The sequence below is a fragment of the Gobius niger genome (genome assembly GCF_951799975.1).
Source record: "Gobius niger genome assembly, chromosome: 11".
Classification (NCBI taxonomy): Eukaryota; Metazoa; Chordata; class Actinopteri; order Gobiiformes; family Gobiidae; genus Gobius; species Gobius niger.
The window spans coordinates 25,855,606-25,869,765 of NC_136862.1; the positions used below are offsets into that span (position 1 = coordinate 25,855,606).

General features: G+C 39.3%; 1 protein-coding gene across 1 annotated transcript in view; it reads left to right on the plus strand.

Moving 5' to 3' along the window:
* Nucleotides 1–14,160, plus strand: part of stk32a (serine/threonine kinase 32A) — a 110,988-nt gene that overhangs the window by 84,014 nt on the left and 12,814 nt on the right. Inside the window, exons 9-11 of the mRNA XM_079565994.1 lie at nucleotides 1,609–1,725; nucleotides 7,366–7,491; nucleotides 13,155–13,283. Of these exons, the coding sequence (XP_079422120.1) occupies nucleotides 1,609–1,725; nucleotides 7,366–7,491; nucleotides 13,155–13,283 (372 nt within the window). The remainder of the gene's footprint in view (nucleotides 1–1,608; nucleotides 1,726–7,365; nucleotides 7,492–13,154; nucleotides 13,284–14,160) is intronic.

Here is a 14,160-nt window from a genome sequence, read left to right on the forward strand (position 1 = left end):
TTCAACCTCGTAATATGGATTACTTTCAGAACATCTTCTGAATGGGATTTCATTCCCCTGCAGTGGGCAGAACTGTTGAACTCCATTACAAGCATTGTGTGTTCATCTATCCGTGTTTTGTGGTTTTGTCGTAAGCAAACATACCACCTGGAATACTCTGCAGTGTGGCTTTAAGTGGCTTTAAGTATCGTGGATCACACAAAGTCTTTGCTTGGTCCTGATGCAGCCCGGGGAAACATCTAGAACAGTCGAAATCGCAGTGACATCTTTTAGCTGTTTAGCATTTTCGTGAGAGAGTTCTTTATGTGGTTGGGAATACAAAAAACATCCTGCGAGGAAGAGTCCTTTGCACCACTCAGAACAGACGAGTGTGTATTCAAACCGCTTCAGCCATCTACTTCACATTCAAAAGCAACAGGAAGAAATAGAAAAAGCAACTTCAATCTTCTCATTTTTAATTAATTCGCTGCCCCAAACCAAAAGAAAAACCCTGAATGTTTTTTCACTATACCTTTATGAGTCACCGAACTCTGTAGGGCAGCTGGAGTGCATGACGCTGGTTAGAACCCAAGTCACGGTGCAAAGCAAGGGTTACAAAACTGGAAATGTTCAATGTTGGAAATTGTCCATGAGAATTGATAGGAAATTATAGGACTTAACGGTAATATATCGGAATTAACAGGACTGAACAGGGAATTAAGAATCGTATTTGATAGTTTTAAACAGAAATGTATCACAGCAGGGATATGGTTTGAAGAGGACAGTGTTTTAGGTTTTGAAACGATACAGAGAAGGGCTTTTGGAAATGCAATAGACTCATTCCATGTTTGTATCAATCTGCTGGTGCCAAGATGAACATAGTATAGGTACCTTTATGACGATGAACTTTCTAAATAGCAAATGAACTTTTAAATTGCCCTTACCTTGTCTAAACAAAGGAGAAACTATTTTGTTTCTCCTTGTTATAGGCCAGCACAAGGATCTGGCCTATAACTGAACAACATCAAACCGGAACAACGACCAAGCAGAAGTTACAAAACGTCTAGACTGGCACAAAACATAACTTGCCTGGCCTGCCAGACACTCCTTTCTGTTCAAAAGAAGAACCGTCTGCAGCCAATCTTAACGATTTTGCCCACATCGGTCCCATCACGCCCCAAGAGATGGAAGCCGTCAACTGTCATCATCACGCACTCTTCCAAAACATTAAAGATGGCGACGCGGCGACCAATACATTATTTTCTTCTGCTCTTTCATCTGTTTTGAATCATTTGGAAAATATGAAATCCCTAAAACCGGCGCAAGAAGAAACGTTGGAAGCGTTTTTCGTGAAAAAGGTCATTTTTGAAAAGGCTTCCTGCCGCTTGTTACTGCGACATATCTAGCGATGCTCTGATTGGTTGATGCCGTCTGTCAATCACGCCCACCAGGAAATCGTCGAGATCATGCTTGCTCCCAGTCTACATGCCTTTGAAATATCTATGAAAAAGCATGTCAGGTCAGGCAAAACATAACTAGGACTGAAACAGATTAACCAGGACATAACTTGGCTTGCTTGGTTTTTAAAATGATGGGCAGGTATTTATTTCAGCGTTTGTTGTTTTACAGAGACCGTACGTCATGAGGTCCAACACTCCCACCAGCGAGATCCTTCAGACGTTCCACAAAGTTCACCCCAGTTATCCGGCCGCCTGGTCTCTGGAGATGAAGTCCCTGCTCAGAAAGGTAACTGAACAGTATGTTGTTTAATATGTTGGAAAGAAAACTCAAAGATACCTTCGTCTCCCAAGTCCTATTGTCCTCAAATAAACTGTCAAAATGTATGGGGACTTTCTCTCCCCAAGATCCAAACTAAAGCTAAACTTTATTGTTTAGCCTGAAGTCGGCGGTGATGTGGAATGAATAGGGCAGAGCAGTAATGTGATTTTAAGAACAAAGGCTCGGACACACAAAGCGCCGCGTTATTGTGATGAAGTGCACGTCGAGACAATTTTGGAACACTCACAAAAACAACTTTTAGGAACAAAAGAGACAGTTTTTGAATGGACACCTTTTCAGAAGTGTGGACAAAGACTCTCCTCCCAACGATTGTGCAAGTAATCTTTGAATTAAGAACATATTTCAATAAAAATGCAAAAACACAACATTTGTTTAAGTAATTAACAGTCTAAATATCTATATTTTTAATTCACCACATTTCCAAGCTAAAGCTCACATTGAAAGTTTCCGGAAAATGTCTGGAAATTTATTGCGGAAACCCTTATTATATCATATATCATGCGAAACACATCTGATGTATTACAAAATGACAATAATATCACCAGGACTCTAGTCAAGAAGAGAAGAAAACTATTTGAGTCCATTGATTTTGATGTTGTTTTAACAATACCAATGTCCAACTGCACAACACATGCCGAAAACAATATAAAAGAAAGACAAAAGTGAATTAGTATCTATCCACCATGATTTGTTTTCAGCACAAAGTTGTGTGTTTGATGTTCGCCGTGGGGAGCCAGTGTCTGTGATTCAGTGAAACACTAATGTCCGTTAATTTAGTCTGTCATTGCTGATTACCGCACAGGCTCAGCAGCAAAGTACTGTATTTTAATAAACTGCACGAGGCTCTTGTTTTCGTTTGGGCAATTAACGTTGCATTTTAATGAGGAAATCTCCACCTCCCTGCACCTTGTAAACAGGCGTGTTGTTTGTACTCCCAGTGCAGCCGGAGCCTTCATGATCATCAGTATTCAGAGCGGATCGAGGCTGTTGTCAACACAAAAAGCGACATAGACTCATTCTGCATTAATTATAGCTATACCAGAGCTCTCAAGTCACAGTTCAATATTTAAGTACAGTATGTGCAGCCATTTTGTAAACAGTTAAACAATTTTCATAATTAGCTCCTTTTTGCATCGAGACCAGAAGAGTTTGTGTCTTGTTTAAAAATGAGAACACATTCATGATCGATTTTAAATTCCTACTGTTTCAAATCCTAGCTTCGTATTACGATTATTAACAGAGGCAATGTTTCCTTCATACAATTGTATTTTGTTCATTCATTCATGTTTTTTATTCATTCATTTGTACGGCTGAAGCTATACCTAAAGTTTAACCTCTTACCATCCGCCTTAAAGAGTGCATTTTCTCCAGTTCAGCTTTACCCAAATCTAAAAGCTTTTGGTAACACTTTATTTACAGTATCTTGATACATTGTACCTAATTAAATTTAGTACAATGTATTGTGCTCTGTAACAATATGTAATAACTTGTACCTTTGGGTTAAAGACACAGTGGAATGATATGTATTTGTAGTTTGTAGACATTTCCATTGTGTATCTAACCCATAGGTACACGTTATTACAGATTGTTTCAGAGCACATTGCATTGTACTACATTTATTTAAATACAATGTATCAAGATACTGTATAATAAAGTGATACCAAGGTTTTCAACTGGAGCTGACAACGTATAGGCCAGAGTAAAGCCTTATTTAAAAGCTAAGACCTAGAAAACTGATCTAGACAGATCTTTTCCTCACGTTGTTGTCGCATTGTCGTCATTTTTTCACGTTGTTTTTCATCTAATTTTTGTCACCTTTTTGATGTGTTTTTGTTGAGTTTTTCTCTCTTTTTTTGCTGGACTTTCATTGCTTTTCTTTGTCACTTTTTTGTAGCTTTTTTGTTTTGCGTTTAAGTTACTTTTTGTTGTTCTTTTGTGGTTTTATTTTGTCACTTTTTACAGTTGCAGTTATTTTTCTTTTTTGCGTTTTCAAGCTCGTTTTTCTTCTTGTTTTTGTCGCTTGACGCTTTGTTCAAGAAGCTTTTAAATCTGGGTAATGCCAAACTGGAGAAAATGGCGTCTGTTCAGGTGGGGGCCAGTGTGAATTTTGTCTTAATTTTAGTCAAAGTGTTATTTTTGACGACTAAAATTGGACTAAAACTAAATTAAAAGTTTTTCATAAGACTAAAACTATGACTAAAATGTCCAGATATTTTAGTCGACTAAAGTAAGACTAAATAAAAATGAAAGGGAGAGACTAAAATCATCCAAACTTCTATTGACAATCTGAAAGAGCCTCAGATCATGTAAATTCTCTGCCAAAGGATCAGCTCTGAGCTTTGTTCATGAGGAGCAGCTCCATGAAGCAGAGGAACAAGATTAAATATGATTATAATGAATATTATCAATGCAAAGTCGACTAAATTCGTCTTAAATTTAGTCGACTAAATTTACTTGCAATTTTAGTCGACTAAAACTAGACTAAAATTGAAGATATTTTTTGGACTAAAACTAGAGTAAAATTGAATTACATTTTCGTCAAAAGACTAAGACTAAAAGTAAATTAAAATATGTTGTCAAAATTAACACTGGTGGGGGCTAAGAGGTTAACAGTCTCTGTCAGCAAGTCAAGTCCCTCACAAGTACATTCAAAGAGGGTGACATTTTTGCATCACACAGGCAATTTGACCAATACTCAAGATGCAATTGAATTATTTTTCCCTATAAAGACATGTTTTGGTTTTGTGTCACTCAAATGCGGAAGACATTTAAATCCTGTATCATTCAGAAAAACTGTACAGCTACGTTTAGTGCTACACCTGTTGATTTAGCAGAAGATTTAATCGCTTTAATCAATAGAAAGAACACTGTATTTATTTGTGACAGTACAATAACACTGAAGAATGTAGTTTTACAAGTGGAAATGTACTTTTGTTATGCTTTACTGCCGCCCTGATGTACAGTATTTAAACCTTACCCCAAATACTATTTAACTGCAGTGAAACTCCGTGTTTCCGTCTCTGGCCGCGTGCATAGGGTCACACACAGGATCACGTTCTTGCAGCGTGTTTTGTCTCAGCCCTGATCCACTGCAGTCAAACTGTTGCATTGCTTCGTGCTCAGACTCCGCGCGCCTCATTGGTATTCCCCGCACACGAGCGAGCGGAGAGTGTAGGGGTGTAAGGTTTGTGTGCGAAAGATGGGAGACAGCAAAAGAGATGCAAGCCACAAAGACAGACAAACCACAGCACAATGGCGGACCCGGCGTATTATCAGAAGATCTCGGACTCCTTTTAATGAACCAGTCGATTGATTCATTTTTGTTTGAGCGGCGCTTTACACGTTCGGTTGGCGGGAAATGCTTTACATGGGCAGAATGAAGATAAATGAAATCTTATGTAACAGCTCCTCCCACTGCGAGATACAAGACTAACTTTAATGAGGCAGGATTTTAAGTCAACTTGCATTAACAGGTAGAAAAGTAGGAAAAGCACATCGAGACTCTCAAAGTCACATTGTGCCCTCACTTTGTTACTTTTTGCAACAAAAAAGAATGACTCACTATGATCAATATTTCTTTATTTCAGTCCTGAATAATATTTGTCTTAAGCACAGGCTGACCCAGTGCCAGTGTCGTCTTTGGTAGCCCTCTTAGTTAAAGTTTTACTCTTTTCTACAGGTGCTCGTCATATAATTAGAATACCATGGGAAAAAGTGCATTTACTTTTGCTATTTAACTTAAAATGTGAAACTAATATATGATATAGACTCATTACGTGCAAACTGACATATGTCAAGCCTTTGAGATTTTTAATTTGAGGCTTTTACAAGCTGAGCCATAATAATCAAAATGATAACAAATAAAGGCTACATGTCTAACTTTGCATGTAATGAGTCTATATCATATATTAGTTTCACAGTTTAAGTTGAATAACAGAAGTAAATGCACTTTTTCATGATATTCTAATTATATGACGAGCACCTGTATATGTGATATGTTTTAGTCCAGATTTAGGCCACAATAACTCAAACTATGTTAGTTAAAGCAGTACTAAGTAACTTGTTTACCTGAATAAATCCTTTCCGTAGTCCCTCTGGGGGTAATATAAGTGTTAATGGGATGATTGGGGGGTCTTTCATCTCCTCCTGGTATCTCTGGCCAGAAAACCACAATTTCAACTTTCCTGCCTCCGGGTCGGAAACCCCAATACACACTAATGGAATCACGAAAAAGAAGCTATCAGGCTAACGGGCAAAGCTAACTGTGAGCTAGCGCCACTTAAACCGTATTTACAGCCAAGTTTGAGTGAAATGAGTGTGTGATTGGATGTACAATATCCGTCTTTGTCTTTTCTGTCAGCGTAGTATTTTCTCTCACGGACAATTAATGAGTAAAAAACCACAACACGCTACGACACCTGCAGTGGTGCTTATGGCCTCTAGGGGCATGAGTTACTTAGTTCTGCTTTAAGTTTTTTTCTAGTCTGTTTCAGTATAACAAAAAAGTGTTAGTATTTCAACAAATTCATTCATCTAGGTCAGTAAGTATTTGAAATTGGGATCAATGTTGACAGAGAGAGGACATGTGACTTTCAGACGGCGGTTTGGGTCTCTACTGCAGCGCCGCCGTCAAGCCCTGATGACGAACATCTGACGAACCACTTATGTCTCGTCTCGTCAATGAAAACTCGGAAACGCCTCGTCAAGTTTTAGTTTTTTTGCCATTTTTAGCTCGTCCCCGTCACGTTTTCGTCAGGAAAATGAAGAGGCGAAAACAACACACACCATACATACACATGTCACAGACGGTGAACCATTCTTCGCACATTCAGACGAGCAGTGAATTTACGTGTATTTCCCAAGGACACAACAATATACGGAGTTTTTCACCATCCACTTGTAACTGTCCTTCAGAAACAGTTTGAGCTCTCTGCAGCGCCAGTTTAAAATTCATGTCGGATTATATGGTGGCACCCAGTGAATACAGAAACGAGTGATTTTGCCTTGAGCCAAATACGTTTCGTCATCCTTTCTCTCTCCTTTAAACTAGTCTTTACTTTGTGGTGTGTCCTTCACCTTCCGGCCCGAGCATCCTCATTCCCAGACGTCACCTACGGCGTCAGACCATGGCTGGTTAATACTCATTACATGCATTTAAGTTTGAGCAGTTGTGGTGAGGCAGTTTTGAGTAATCCTGACTATGGCAGCTTCATCTTTTGTCACGCAAGCTTATTTTCCTAATTTTGTTGTGTCATAGAGAGAGCACAAAATTGTCCTCCACATTTTTTAAACCCATAATCCATCATCGGACCTGTTCTGTGCTCAAAGTGTGTTCATCACGGCACCATGATTTGCTGAAATGCCGCTGAAAATGAAAGCTCGTTTCCCTGTTTCACTTTTAATGCTTGTAGAAGGAAATTCCAAACCAACCCAGTCTCACTCCTCACTGGATATATGAAAAAAATAGTGTTATGGTTAAATTTGTGTTCCTCTTGCCCCTGCGTCCTCATTCCCAGACTTATCTTAACCATGGCGCCGTATCCGTTGACAATGTTCCCGTCTTTGATCCTGTTCGCTCCTCTGCAGTTGCTGTGCATCGATGTCCAGAAGAGGATTTCGTGCCTGGCTGAGCTGCAGGACTTGGACTACATGTCGACCGTCAACTGGGACGCGGTGCTCGGGAAACAGCTCGCCCCCGGATTCATCCCGAATGTGAGTGGGAGCGATGGCTTCTTGAGTGTGCTGCTTTAAAAGGCTAAGCTAAGAACCTGTGATTAGATATTATTAGTTAACCTTACCCTAAAAGCTTCTTGACTGAAGCTCACAGCCTATAGGCCAGAGTAACGGCACATTTGAAAAGGTGCATAGAATAGCCAAAACATTTAACGCTGCTTTAAAACGATGAGAAATAGTGACTCATATAAGTACTCAAGTAAAAGTTAAAATAAGACTTAATGACAGTATGACGTGACACTTTTTTGCCACACCCAAGCCTGGATAAATAGTATGGGTTACATAAAGGGGGCATCTTGTGTCATCACTTTACCAAATTAATGTGCAAATTCCTACATGTCGATACATATAAAATTTGCTTCCAATATTAAAGGCACACTGCGTAACATTTTGGACTATACTGTTGCCATCATTGCAAAACATGCTCCAAATGAGCAGCTCGACACAGAAAATGCTATTACTGCAGTGGTTAATCAAAGAATGGGTGAGGATGAGGTCCCAACCTGTTTAAATCTCAATTTCTATTGACTAGTCACATCTCCATGGAGACGAGCTGGAGACGTACCCACTCCCAGTAAAGTGACAGTCATGTCTTGGGAGAGCTGAGCCGCTCACAGCAAAAGCTCATGTTTTTTTTGTACCTTTATGAGGTATTTTTCAATTATGAAAATATCTGGCATAGAATTAAAGCTTGTATTTCAATTGTATTTATTGGGTTAAATTCTACGCGGTGTGGCTTTAAAGTTCCCAAAATAAAAACAGTTAATAAAGTTATGTGTACATATTATTCATGTACAAACTCAGTGTCTTGCTTTAGACTTGGTGACTTTTTCAATTTATTTCTTCGGATTAAAAGAAAAAATCTTTCACAGTTTGCACATTAGTTAACCTTCTGTGCCTAAACAAGCATTAAAACACCAGAGGTTACGTTGAAGGTTACTGTTGCATTTTTAATAACATACGTCCCTTAGAGACGCACATGGCATTTAAGGAGCATATAATGTGTGAAGAGCATTTAACAATTATGCCAATCTCTGTAAAAGGTGACCGCTGCTCTCCTCAACAAAACTTTCTCTGTGTATGGTGCCCCCTGCTGGCGTGTGAGTGTATAAAGGCAATGTGGGGGGGAAAAAGGCAGTTTCCAGCACATCTCCTGACTAATGAGCTGGTACATAATGTCAGCGCTGTCCTACATCTGCTCAGGGCGTCTATAGATCAAAATGACAAACTGAAAGGACCGTCCAGACACAAAACCAGGCTGTGTCCTTCAGGGATGTGACGAGCGCGCTCCTCAGAAGGACTAAGGTTATAAGTTACAAGCATGTGTTGCACTGGTCAGTTTGGGTTGAACATCATGGATCACATAGATGGTGTGTCTGGTAAACGGATTTAAACAGATTATGCCGCTTAATTTTAAAGATTAAACTAACAAACCTAGACAGACAGACAGACAGACAGCAATACTACATTTAGCATATACTGTATTTAATGCAGCACAATACATTCTGAATATTTAACACATGTTTTTTTCCCCCCTTGAAAGCCTTTACACCTGACCAACATCAAGACATTTTTTTTTTTTAAACTTTCACCACTTTTGGGCACCTTTATGAGACATTCATTTGATCTTAATCCAAATGTGTTGCGACAGAAGATGTTGAACTTTGTGAGAGTTTTTGTGTCATGTGGAGCAGCCTTTACAGAGACATTAACCTCTTAACCCCCACCGTAACCGAGCACAGCTTCTCGACTGAAGCTTACAGCCTATGGGCCGGAGTAACACCTCATTTGAAAGCTAAGGATGAAGCTCTTTCCTTATCCAAATATATTTATTGAATTTACAGTTAAAATCACATTGGTCACTCACACTTTGTTCACTCATACCCTTAACTGCATTCATCCACTCACTCGTTCACTCTGTCACGCACACATGCACACTTGAGGAGAGAGGCGCAATGGAGACTTCAAACTAAAGGCTCACAGTGGTATACAGACATTACATTATTTGAGAGAATACTCAGATATTGTACATATCCATCCATCCTGTACTGGCTCAGGATCAGCAGAGGGTCCAGTCCATAACAAGATGGATGAATATTGCTCGGCATCAAGGGAGCCCAGGAAGCAATCCCTGGATCACTCCCTGGGGACCCCCTCAGCCATTCACACAGAGGCACTAAAGAAGGAAAGTAAAAAAAAAAAAAAAAATGTTTTATATATATTCACCTTCATAACTATACAAAAGTATAACAGTAAAAATAATTTAAAACCATCATACAGAGACAAATAAGTGTAAACATGATAAGGAAACATTATAGTAAAAAAACAAAAACAAAAGAAAGAATTATGTAGAAAAATATATATCAGAGAGAAGAATATGCAAACAAGTTAGGATACAATATATTTCAATAAAGGATTCCAGGTTATTTCCCATTTGTTCATATTTGTAGAGTTTATAAATCTTATTTTTTCAAGAGTCATTACGTTCACAAGTTCATTTAGCCAGTTCCTGAAGTTCGGAGCAGATGAGGTTTTCCACTCTTTGAGAAGGAGTCTTTTGGCCAAGACAGTCCCTAAAAGCAACACAGCCCTAATATGCTGTGGAAGGTTTTGTGTTTCAGAAGAACCACCCAAACAAGACCATATCCCTGTCAGGGACAAGATCTCTCTGATACACCCCTGAGTGAAAGAAGAAGATGCTGGACCAAAGTGGTTGAATAGACAACGAAGCTCTTTCCTCCTTTTCTTTTTTTTGGTCGCACTTTCTTCACGTTTTTGTCGCGTTGTCGTTGTTTTTGTCGCGTTTGTTTTACGTTTTGGTCACATTTTTGTGAAAAAGGAATGAAGATGTGACAGAAACGTGACAAAAATGTGACGAAAACGCAATAAAACATCAAAAACGTGACAAAATCTGGCGAAAAACCTTACAAATAGCAAAGAAAATGGCTAAAGCATGATGACACAAACAAGGAAGAGGCATAGATACAGACGGCATCTCGTCATAGAAGGGGGCGTGGCTTCGCCGAGGGGGAAAATAGAATCTTTAGAGAAACACAATTTTCACTCTTTTTAGCCATTTTCTGGTGGAATATGAACTTCTTTATCACACATAAATAAAGTCAGGTGTAAATCGGGCCCATATGGATATTTTCTCACAGCAGATTGTTCAGTAGAAGTGAAAAAACGGCAGTTGTAGCAAGCGCTAGCTAACCGTTAGCATTAGCCCGATGCTAACATGTAGCATGAAGTTAGCATTCTCCGTTTTTTATGTATTTATGGGCTGTTGAGCCACTTTGCTCCTCCCCATGTCTTTGTTTCTTTATTTAGTAGAAACTATGTTTATAATTCAGCATTTGTTACAGTAGTTTTTGAATAATTAGACAAAGTTTAGATTTTTTCAAAATTGTTTTCCCCCTTAACTGTTTTAAAAAATGACCATATATGGGCGAGATGCCGTCTGTATCTATAGATGAGTTTTGTAGGCCTTAGCTTTCAAATGAGGCGTTGCCCTGGCCTATAGGCTGTAAGCTCCCAGGTCAAGACGCTTTCAGATTTGGGTAATACTGTGTCAGTTCCAAGCCTGAATAAAGGTGTGACTAACCTAATCTATTGACTAATCCCTGCACTGTTTATACTGAAGGATGTTTCGCTTACATAACCCCATAAAAAAAAAGGAATTTCCCAAAGCAAAGACAGAAGTAGTCAGTCAATATGATCCCGGAGCTGAGTGGACACACAGTAATGAGCGAATTACAGGAGTAGACGACTGTAAATGACTTTATCTAATCCCTGTGAAAGTCTGAAGCAGGAGCACAGCGGTGGGTTTCCCCGAGGGCCGGAGCAGAGAGAGCGGCACAGTGGAGGAAAACACAGCAGAGATCGATGGGGAATTGGCAGTCGACAAATCTAATTATGAACGATTCGGTGTACTTTAGTCCCCCACTGGAAAATCTTCAAGGAGACAGTGGCGTTTTCGGTTTTTATATTAGAAAAATACAATGTTTACCCTGCAAATGTGGTCGCCATTACAAAGACAATGACATTATACTGTGGCATCCACCGAATTCACGTCAGTTTTCAATTGCAAAACGGATACAGAGCAATGACTTTAGTGTGTTGCGTGTTTTATATGGCGTAATAATCCAAATGTTACGACCTCACATTTAATTTAGTCTGCACGTTGTTAAAAGAGATCAATACAAACTGGAATGACATGGAACGTGTTATTTTTACAGTTGTTTCCAATAAACGAGACTGCACTTTCTTTTCCGTACAGTCAGAGATTGTCAGTAGTGAAACAAATGTACTTAAGTTATGTGCTTGAGCATCTACTTTATTTGAGTAGTTTTTTTTGGTTAAGAATTTATCACAATTATAATTCTTTCTTCTCCACCGCATTTCTGTAAAGGCCTCTTCATTTTAAAGTCTTATCGCACTCCAGAACTGTAGGTGGCACTGTGTCAATGTACTTGCCAATACCACAGACACTGGGAGGTAGAATGTGCGTTGCCGTTCAGCACTGGTTCCCAATCCTTGTTGTCTCACGTACCCCTTGAGACGTTCATTTATACTCCGAGTACCCCCTATTTTACAGTAATATTACGAAGTGACCAAGTAAACTAAGCTTATTCAGTATTTAATAGTGTGATTAGTTCCAACTGAAGCCAAAATACTCTCAAAATACTACTTTCTCCTGAAAACCATTCTTGAAACTAACTTTCAAAGGAAAGTTAGTAATATTAAAATTTGACTCAGTTTCATTATCTTTTTTAATCTGAAATAATTCCAAGTACCTCCTGCCAGGTGCTCAAGAAACACTGCTGGACTGCTGGACAAGTCGACCACGTGCACCATTCGGGTGTAATCTTCATGTTTTTGAGTCACGTTTTTATTCATAACACATCATTAAAATTAGATGTTGTACTTTGTATTTAGAAAACTTCAGTATTTTTCGATAGCAAATGCTTCAGTACTTTGACTTAAAGAGACTAGATGCAAGTTGGTCATTTTATGCTCACTACTGCCGCCTCAGGTCTTACATGTAGCTGCAGTCTCTATAATAAGCTCGTGCATGACGGCACTTTGGACCCGAAGTGACAACTTTTTGAGTGACAGTGCAGGATTTTAGAGGCAGTTGTGGCTAATTCTACACATTAGGACATGGCTGGAACACGTATGGGGAGAAAAATACATAATTGTTTTTAGGTTTTCTGGTGAGAGGATCCGTCAGCAGTGAAAACCTACAAAACAATTTATCCTGGAACGTCCCAGAGACCACTGTGATGGAAAATAAAGTCACCATGTTGACCATCCATGCAGCTGCTGGGTCACTAATCAACTTTTTTTTTCCACATAAAAAGTTGCATGATATTCCTTTAAAGCCAGATGACCAAACTGATACAGTGATACAGGCCTCTAGAATTATCCTGGCTTGGGAATGGTGCAAGAATGGTTTGCCATGTTTTCTCAATTAAATGCATCAAACAAAGCAGTAATTTGGGCAATATTTGTTTTCGTTCGACTCATCCTTCAAGCTTTTAGCCTACTGTGTCTGTAGAAGTGCCTGCAGGAATCCACCCTGATCTAAAAGAATAAAGAATTGTAATTGTTTTCTTTTGTGTGTTTGTTTTTTGTATGCGCAGAAGAGGAGGCTGAACTGTGACCCCACATTTGAGTTGGAGGAAATGATTCTTGAGTCCAAACCACTTCACAAAAAGAAGAAGCGGCTGGCCAGAAAAACCAAGGAGCAGGGATCTGATGGATCTCCGGAGGTAATTGATAATATTCCTCATTTTAAGTTGAAGTTTCTTCTCGTGCCACATTGCTTGCTAAAGTGTTGAAGTTAGGACCATTGCCAGGTAAAATAAAGGTTCATTTTATATACTGTATTTTTATTACATCCTTAGTTTCAACTACAAACATTTTTGGCATTTCTTGTCGTAACTCTTCGAAACCTCTTACAAGCTGATGCCCACCCATTGTTTTCATTAACAAATGGGCTGGAGTCAGTCACCTGAGCCTGTGTGGCTTTACTCACCGTTTCATGAATCAGTCTCTATGGGGTTACTGGCTTCCCATGGTCGACCTGTGAGGTGTAGTAGACGTGGTTTAAATGCTTCATTTAAGTGTGGATGTTGATTTTACTGCAGTGGGACCAAATCAATGACTGCATTTTATTTACCTATAGGGGAGCCGCAGGCTTTAATTGGGTTTGAGGTCCAACAAGCAGCTACTTCATTAAAGACAAGAGGGAGGCAACTGTCTGTGTCCAAGTTGTTACATTGCCACTGTGATTGAAGTCTTGTACAGTGTAAACTTAATGCATGAGTCTATTTCCTGTATATTTTGCTTATTAAAAACAGCTGTACTTTGGAAAAAAAAATGCTGTGAGCATTTCTTCATCTCGTACCCATTGATGCGATTGCAAGTGTTTTGGAAAATCCACTTGCGAATACTCGTGTCGATCCGGCCCCATGCTCGGAATGAAAAAGAGGTTATTGTGTTTGCACAGTGGCCGGATGGCATCCCAGTTTTTAAGCGTGGAACCGTAGGAGAATCCGTTGGTGGTGGAATACGTGTTAAGTCTGTGGAAGCCCACAGTTAAGATGTCTCTCTTGCGTTTCTCTTCCACCAGCAAAGCGATGAAAA